Below are 8,977 nucleotides of genomic sequence, written 5' to 3'. Positions count from 1 at the left end.
GATCATTGGCCTTGCTCACGGCTCACCGGTGAAGCAACCATCTTGTTCTTGTGTGCATCATCGTAAAACATATAGCGATCTTGGGATTGCGCGAAGTTTCCGTACAAACGACAACCGTTACCAGGGTTATCAGATTCTTGAACTGCAGATATGCAGAGTTATGATGACAGATTTTTCAGTGACGTGTTTCAGAACTAATGTTATGGAAGTTTATCTATTTTTCACTAATACACGAAGACTGTTTTACGCTCCATACAAAAAAATGCATGACAATTTTGTTACAAGGGGACGATACATGCTGGATAAAAAAAAGCTTCCATACTAGCTCTTACAGCTTTGTTTAACGAGAATTATGTGTATTTACATGGCTTTGTTGAAAATGATAGTAACGAGATTTTAGATGGTATTTAAATAGGGTAATAATTTAATCTCCATCTAAGCCTCAATCATATCGAAAAATTGTTGCAATTTTAATTTGGAGTAAAATTTTCTGAATGAAACACCGGATTCGATTGGTAGAAATGACAGTTCTCCCATAACAAATACATTGGAGAAAAAAGCAAAAATTGCTCGAATGGAAAAGCTCCATTGCCATGGTAAACTTCACTGCAACAAGACAGAAAGTGTACATACCCAGTCACGAAATACCCTAGCAAAGCTGGTTCTGTCAGAATCCTGCTAGAACGGTGGAATATTTCTGCTAGAATGCTGTAACCCAGTTAACTCAATCGGAATTCTGAAACGGAAACGGGTCCTAAAATTAAGCTTTAATTTGTGATATTATTGTTCACAACGATAAAGCTTGTTTTTCTGAGTACAATGACCCTTTGATCGACCGCAAATAATTTAAAATGAATTTTTAATTCAATTAAAAAAAATAACTTCACGGCCCTTCTTGACAGTAAAGGTCCTACTTGACAGCTCGTTCCAAGGGGACCATAGTTGATCTATCGAAAAAAAATGTTGTCTTTTCAATATTTTTTTTTGCATTTAAATGAAAAAAAAAGTGATCAGAAATGGTTTTTAATCGTGTTTTTTACCGCTTTACATAAAAATTGACATAGTGCTTTAGTACCAAATTCGAATCGTTTACGTATTCCTTTTCAAACGCAACAACCGATTCCGATTCGGTTGTTGCGTTTGAAACGGAATACGTAAACAATTCTAATTGAATTCTGTTTCAGAATTCCGATTGAGTTGACAGGAAAGCATATCCTCTGCTCAACGATGCCATGGCTGCCTCTGCTAGAACGTCGAGACTGGGTAACTCCATGTTGCTGATTTGACAGCTCCATGAATCTAATAAATATTTACTTGCAAATTTAATAACAAAATAGAATTTCTGGCAACGCTGACACCGCTAGTACGCGCCGCTAAGCCGGCATCAAGCTACCATTTTTTCTTTCCGTCATTCTTTCTCCGGCATTCGTGCATTGAACTTCTTCTAGTGAAAAACGTGTAAAACTGTAAGAATCGCCGCAAGTTTGGATATTTTTTACAATTTTGTAAAAAAAAGTTTGTATTTGTCTAGCAAACCAGTCTAAATCCACTAATCGCTAATCATGTCTGAGGAAAAGAAGGTAAGTTCTACCCGGTTTCCATTCGTAAGCTTCCGACATTTTGTTGGCTGAAAAATGGGTTTTCATTGTACGGCTGCTGTCAAAAAGACGCCAATAATGGCGCACTTTGCGGGAAATGGTGGAAAAAAACGCTTGGTCCTTCCCGGGCGGGGTGGCCTAGAGCGAAGGAGGTGGCTCCTATTTTTCAACGTCGTGTGCTTGCATTTTTTTTCTCCGAATCCAGGATTCCAAGGGTTCCGAGTCGGAGCACATTAACCTCAAGGTGCTGGGGCAGGACAACGCCGTCGTGCAGTTCAAGATCAAGAAACACACGCCCCTGCGGAAGCTCATGAACGCCTACTGCGACCGAGCGGTAAGTTTTCGCATAACCTAACTTTTTTTGTTGCTGCATTGTTGTACTTGGCTTGGTCCTTGAAAACTTCCACCGGTTCTTGTTCCGGCGGTTTCATGAGTAATCAAAAATGGAGTTTTGTGAGTGTGTGCGTCCGTTTGTACTGACACCAACACCAAGAAATTTATTAAAATGACATCCGTTTCTCTCCCTGTGTGTGTGTGTGTGTGTGTGAGTTGTGTTAGGACCGTACGGCGTCCGAATATGGCGCTTATTTCCTAGGAATCTTTGGTAAATGGACCGTCTTTCTTTTTTTATCCCTCGTTCCACAGGGTCTGTCCATGCAAGTCGTACGATTCCGCTTCGATGGCCAGCCAATTAATGAGAACGACACACCGACAACGCTGGAGATGGAGGAAGGCGACACTATCGAGGTGTACCAGCAGCAAACCGGTGGACAGCTTTATTTTTAAACCTAACTTTAATTGCGTGTAAAAACTACTGATCAGAAAGAAAAATACAATTTCCCCCAAACTAACAAATCCACACACACAAATGATAACTTGTGAATTAATAATATTCCATTTAAATTAATTTAAATAAGCAGGATGGGGAGCGCAAATTCCAAATGCGAAGCAGCCAGGTTTTATTTTCATTCTCAAACGAATTTTGTTTAGTTTCCTCCTTAAAAACTACGAATGTATTTCTTTCAAAATGAATTTTAAAAACTATGGCTACTCAACTGAAAAATTGACAAAATAAAAGGCTAAACATAAGGAAAACCGTTGTATTTTTTTTATTCGAAAAACGCCTACAATCACCCTTCTGAAGAGTCAAGGAATAGTGTAACGCAAATAGTGGAATTTTCAGGCTAGGTACCCGATGGCTCCTAAGTTCCCGCTAAAATTTCACTTTTTGGATAGGATAATCGAGTCATAGAAAAATATATATTCTGCAATAGTATTTATTACACTCAACCCCCGGTGCACAATGGCGTATCAGGCGGCCATAAATCAAAAAACCGACACGCTCTAATTATTTGTTTTGGTATTTTTTTTCGAAAATAAACATTCTAACTAAGAAAAATTCGAAGTTTGAAGGTTGTAAGTTCAAAATTCATTGAATGGCAGACCTTCAAAGTTGAAAATGGTAAAAAACATGTTTTATGACAAAAAAATGAATATTTTTCATAGTTGTACTGAGTAGCGCATTCTGAAAAATTTCCAGCTTAAAATTTGAACCATGTCCTAACTTGTCTCCAAATTTCAAAGTGCACAAATGTGCACTTTTTGAGTTATGACATTTTAAACATTTTGATTTCGCGTAAACGCTTGGTTAAAAGCACATTATTTACCTGCGGAGGCAGAAATGAAGTACCTTTTTTTTTTCATAAAATTATTTTTATTAGGTCCTTTTCGGTACTGGGACCTGGTTAGGACCGAGTCGGCTTTTGTAATTACATTTGACTTAATAATTACAGAGGATCTTGTGTGTAAATGTTAGTGGAAGGGGAGCCGATTACCCGCGGCCTACTCGGGGTTAGTAGGGAAGGGATTGATGTTAAAGACAAGGCGTGGGAAGGGATGGGGGATTGTGTAGGGGTCTTGGTTGGCTCTGCTGGCCTTTGCGTTTTTTCCTCAGCCGCAACTCGGTGTCCAGCTGCTGGGGCGTTCTTGCTTCGCTTCCGGTGCAATCCAGAAACGACGGCTTTGTGCGAAGGCGAGTTATTCTAACAAAAGGAAAACTAACTGGAAGAAAACTAAATAGATATTTTGGAATCTGAGAGGAACTGATAGATCGGATAGAGAACATCAAGGTCTAGTTGAGATAACGCGTCTCGCATCGGGATTTCTGGTGGTCTTCCTCGGGCCCTGAGGGTATCTTTCAACTTAATTCTGTGAGCCTCGTGATCTGGACACGCCCATACGAGATGGTCGATGTCCTGATAACCCTGCCCACAGTCGCATAAGTTTGTATCACTCATGTTGATACGGTACAGATGAGCCTTGGACGAGTAATGGTTCGACATAAGGCGGGACATCGTTCTGATGAATCCACGCGTCAAGTCCATTCCCTTGAACCAGGCTTTTCTTTGCACCTTAGGTCGTATGGAATACATCCAACGTCCCTTGGTGTCGTCGTCCCATTGTGTTTGCCAATCCAGAAGCGCACGCTGAAATGAAGTACCTGCTATGTATGTTTTAAAATTGATTTGATATTCATGACTGTTGGTACTTATGTACGTTTTATACAATTCGAAATACCTTGGCTAAGTATTTTACAGAAACAATTCTTCGAATATTCATATCAGTTAGTTGTTGTGTTCTTTTGAAAATATGGATAATAATACCGTAGTGTCCCTCTACGATATAACCATATAACGAAGCACTAGTCTAAAAACGTGAGAACTGCTTTCGAGTATATTTGTAAGAATTACAACATTGCAGAACCATCCGATGATCAACTCAGGGAAAAACTTACGCATGTTGTTGTGTAGCTTTAAAACGAGGTTTACAAAAGCCCATATAGAAGATGTACCATAAACTGTCTAAAATTCTAAAACACCACAAACACCGTTATTTTATTTGGTGGGGGAGGAGGGGGGGGGGGTCTTCAAAGAGAGGTGGATTTTAACTTAAGAGGAAGGGGAGGGGGGGGGGGGGTTGGGTTGAAAGTAAGCCGCCATTTCGTGCATCAAATAGACAGAGCAAGAATATTAAAATTCACCACTTCAATGCATGTGGGCTCAAATATATGAAAAAACGAAAATTTACCTTTTTTTTTGTAAAATATCAACTTTCATTTGTTTTCATCAGTCTTCCCGAAACGCACGCACGCCGTACACGCCGTACAAGTTTTCAGTGCAGATGAACCTCAAACACACAAGGCTACCATGTTCGAGTTCTCCCCGCACGGCGCACTCAAGTTTACACGCGGTGTAAACACGGGGTGTACACCTCGGCTACAACGCCGTGCGAGCGAAGAGCGTATAAAGAGACGAATAAAATGACTGCTTCTCACTCTCTCTGTGGCAAACACTGTAGTGTGACTGCAGCGGAGAATGAAACACCACTTTACAGCAGAGGGAGCGTGAGGGAAATATTTTTGTCTCTTTTCTGCGTCGTCGGCCTGCACGGGGTTTGTACTCAAAAAATTTTTCACGTTGAGGTTACGTGAAAAGCTATGTGGTATTTTTCCACTAGAGTTTTCACGTGACTTCTACGAGGTGGCCCTAGTAGAAACGAAATTTGCTGGCCAGATCATTTCACGTTGTTTCTACGTGTTTCGCACGTAAAAGCTATATGAATCGATTGGTAAATTCTACATGTTTGTTTTAGTAAACATTATATGAACTTTGCAGGTGTGGGTGATAACTATGTAGTAGTTGTTGGGCTGAGAAAGTAGCCCAGTCACCGAATGTTGCTCGTTAACTGGGCTGAACAAAAAATAACGAGGGGACCATCGATGCATAATATTTTCCAGATGAAATATAAAAATAAAAGTTACTCAAATTTATTTACAATGCTTACTTTTCATTTTTCTTTAATTGTAACTTGAAATTAAACAAAAGTTTGAAAAAAGTTTTTTTATTTAATGAATATGATTTTTGCATCCATTAACCCCTCGGTCATTTTGGTTTGTTTTGGCTTTTTGACGTTTGTCTGCTTTTTAACTGGGCTACGGCCCAGTTAAAAAGCAGCCCAGTTAAACAACGCCCAGTTACCGAACAGGTACTGTAATTGATTTTTGTTTTTCGAAGAGAAATAAAAAGAACTTAAATTTAATTTGCAAAAATTCATTTTATTCATTAACTAGATTAACTGATCTTGGCCCAGTCGTGCATGTGCCGAGCAGGAAGATGTTCGAGCGAAGCTTAATGATTCCGCTGGCCTGCATGGCCGCAAGGGAACCCGTCTCGAAGTCGTTGTCGTAGATGGTCGGGTTGGTCGGCTTACATCGTCGAACCCCAGTGGATGTCCGCCTTGGTTGTTATTTCCGATGCTGGTTCTAAACCAATCCTTTTATTTGGATACAGCTTGTTGCTTGGAGCACCTTCGACGCGGACACTAAACTGGCCAGGGCCGACGAGAGAGTTGTAATACCCCGTTCGCACGGGCGAGTTATAGCCGGTTTTAACGAAATGGTTTTAAGTTATAACCAAGTTAAAACCAACCCGTTCGCACGGGAACGTGAGGTTATAACGGTTTTAACCATTTTGACAGATCATAGCAATCTGTGATTATTTAAGTGTTGTCATTTATTTTCATTTTTACGGTCGATACAGATCTTGATTTTGTTGGGCTGTCTTTTCGGTAAGGGCCGGGTTTTTTTGGGCAGTTTTCGCTTCCGTATTTGGGCAGGATGGCAGGTATTTTAAATTAAATCTTCATAAGTTCGATTTGTTTAGAATAGGTTTATTTTACAGAATTCATTTTTGAGTGTCGGCCGGTTGAAGGTGGTCTGCTGATTTCAAGTTGGTCACCGCTGAAACCAACTGGAATATCACTTGAAGCTGGACGATCTGGTGGATTAGTGGTCTCTCAAAGCGTTCCGCTAGTTTATGGAAAGCATCGCCTACCTACCGGAACTTTCAAATCGTGACGGAACTGAGGCGATCTTTTCCAAACAGCAATCAGCAAAATGGTAATTCAGCTTTCGGTCCAACCCGTATTAAAAGTAACGAGAAATTCAATTCTAGGAAGGCTTCTCTTTGCTAGACAGGTTCCTGCCATTGGTTTTTTGGAGGAACTCTTTTCTGGCATCTATAAAGCTGCTTCCGGAAAACTACCTCTTCGGTGTTCTCCAAGGTCGCGCCTAGATGCTTGAAGTTTCTAGGTGGCCCGTGGGCTGCTAACCCACGAAGGAGGAGAATCTTTGTTCCTGGGTATCGCGGAGTCTTGGACGGGTCCTAATTACATGCTTGACCTCAAGATAGACGACTTTCTGAATGATCACCTGTAGATCCAGGTGTTCAAGCTGGAGCAGGAAAAGTTCACACCCGCGTGTTGATCAGTATGCGACACATCTGTGTCTGGAAGTAGATCAAGTAGATCGTTCAACTCGCTTTCGGCAATGGCCGACCGAGTCGCGTCAAGAGATCAGCACTAACGTAAAAGGGCGTCGATTAAGTCGATTAAACATTTCCTTTCCTTACTCCCCCCCGTCCCTAACCCTCCCTCTCCCCTCCCACTTGAGTTTTAATTCTGATACACATCCGATAGTATCGATACAGTTATTTCTTCCCGAACATCTTGGAAATTAGCCACTCGCTTGGGCCAACATTGCTCCCGGCCTTGATGCGCCCATGTTCTCTCTATTGCAGTGTTGACTTTGGTCTTGGAGGACGAAACGCACCTTTCCAAGGGAAAACTCCCTTCGGGCGATAAGTATGTACTTGCTATGCGTCCACTTTCCCGGATCGACGATTGTCATAGGCACTAACGTGAAGATTCTCCTGGCCCGTCGTTGCGAACGGTGGACAGCACACGTTCTTCAGCGTTTGATTGAGGGTGGTACGGAGTAGTGTGAAGATAAACGGTCGTGATACAGGTGACTTTGGCGAAGTATTGATGATGGTCATCATCGATGATCGTTGTCTCTCTTTGGCAGGGGTTACGACGACTCTCGACACCGTCACAGTTAATTTGGCCAATCATGTGCCCATTAGATTTTGGATACCATAGCAGACAGGCACTCGTTTGGGCCTGTGATGCCAAGGGTGGTCAGAATCCCGACAAGATTACGGTAGATATCTCTGATCGTTGATTACCCTGAGGGATTCCGCCCATATTTTCTTTCAATTATATTTATCAATATTAGTTACCGGAGCACGCGATCATCCGGAGTGTCGGACAGCAACTGGTCACTGACCTCGTGGTGTATGCGAGAACGTCGACAAGCCCGTAGGAAACAACAGCCACGATTTTCGAGCTAAAGACGCCTGCAGGGGAAATTCAGCTTTGGCTGGTCGCCTGCCCGACAAAAGTAAACCCCGTAGGAGCGCGCCAAAACCCCGAGCAAAAGGAAACCACCGGCGGCTGTGAAATCTTGGGGAACCGCTGCTTGCAAGCAGCGATCGCGATCGACACGATTACGGTACGATTCATCTGACATCATCCATCTATCTCAAGCTCGACTTACTCGTGTACGCCATTTTATCGTGTGACCAGAACTCCGCTGTGCCATCAATATCCTGCTGGAACCTATCAGGTGTTTTACCTTGCGACAATCTACCTTGTGGCTCACGCCAGCACGACTACGTGAGGGACGAACAACAACCACGATCGACAATCAGCAAGGGCCTTTGAAAAACTCTCAGACACTCCGTTTTCCTTCAACATCGACACGCGGGACAAGCCGCGATCGCCATCCACGCCCATGTGGCGGTCGATGACCGCTCTTCACTTGTGACGGCCGTCGCGAAGCGTTCGGACGCACTAGGCCACGTTTTTCACCTGCGGGACCAACCGGGCTCGTCACCAACATCTAGGCGGTGATCGACATCATCCGCTCGTCACCGAGACCGTCGAGAAGCGCAGAGCTGCTCCTGGCAACGTGATCATCTTTTCATCCTACACGTAGTCATCTGAAGAACAAGATGGCGTACACATCCGCGTTTCTGTAGGAGCATCGAGCGGCTATAGCGTATACGTGAACAACAACAGCACGAGCGGTAGCGAGATGAATGACAAGCTACACAAATCGGGTTAAATCAGCTGGATTAAGCTCCCAAAATCGTATCTGTTGTTTTTTGCCAGAGCAATAAAAAATGTGTTCATTGCCCAAGAACCGTTTGTCTATACGTTGCATTGTTGACTGCGATTTGGCTTTGGCTTTTAATTTCGATTATGTTGTAGATTTTTAGGTCTCTTTGCCGTTGTACATTTGCGATTGTTTCACAACCTGCCCTAGAAGAACTAGTCGGGCTTCTTCCGCAGTGTGGCAAACGGGTCCACACTGGCGCAAAAGCGGGAGTGTTTCTAGAACGGTAGTGTGTTGGCATTGAGTATTTTCTTCCTGCAGAACCTGGCCTCCGCAATGTTACACATTATGACCAGTTCGTCGG

General features: G+C 42.8%; 1 protein-coding gene and 1 long non-coding RNA gene across 2 annotated transcripts; both read left to right on the top strand.

Annotated features, from left to right (window-relative positions):
• The first annotated feature begins 1,366 nt into the window (after positions 1-1,366).
• LOC120427658 (small ubiquitin-related modifier 3-like) lies at positions 1,367-2,693 on the top strand. Its single transcript, XM_039592532.2, has 4 exons — positions 1,367-1,466; positions 1,532-1,580; positions 1,804-1,932; positions 2,244-2,693. Exons 2-4 carry the CDS (start codon positions 1,563-1,565, stop codon positions 2,382-2,384), a joined length of 288 nt encoding a protein of 95 aa, XP_039448466.1. The 5' UTR covers positions 1,367-1,466; positions 1,532-1,562; the 3' UTR covers positions 2,385-2,693.
• A 3,004-nt stretch (positions 2,694-5,697) lies between these two features.
• LOC120427634 (uncharacterized) lies at positions 5,698-8,672 on the top strand. Its single transcript, XR_005606931.2, has 3 exons — positions 5,698-6,280; positions 6,338-6,555; positions 6,611-8,672. It is a non-coding gene; the product is annotated as an uncharacterized LOC120427634 (long non-coding RNA).
• Positions 8,673-8,977: the final 305 nt, after the last annotated feature.

The sequence above is a fragment of the Culex pipiens genome, chromosome 1, assembly GCF_016801865.2.
Source record: "Culex pipiens pallens isolate TS chromosome 1, TS_CPP_V2, whole genome shotgun sequence".
NCBI lineage: Eukaryota > Metazoa > Arthropoda > Insecta > Diptera > Culicidae > Culex > Culex pipiens.
The sequence above is the reverse complement of the archived record's forward strand: the minus strand, read 5'-3'. Positions and strand labels throughout refer to the sequence as shown.

Excerpts from the sequence above, each read along its gene's own strand:
- LOC120427658 (XM_039592532.2), top strand. Across the intron at positions 1,933-2,243 it reads ACGCCTACTGCGACCGAGCG|GGTCTGTCCATGCAAGTCGT; the intron begins GTAAGTTTTCGC and ends CTCGTTCCACAG.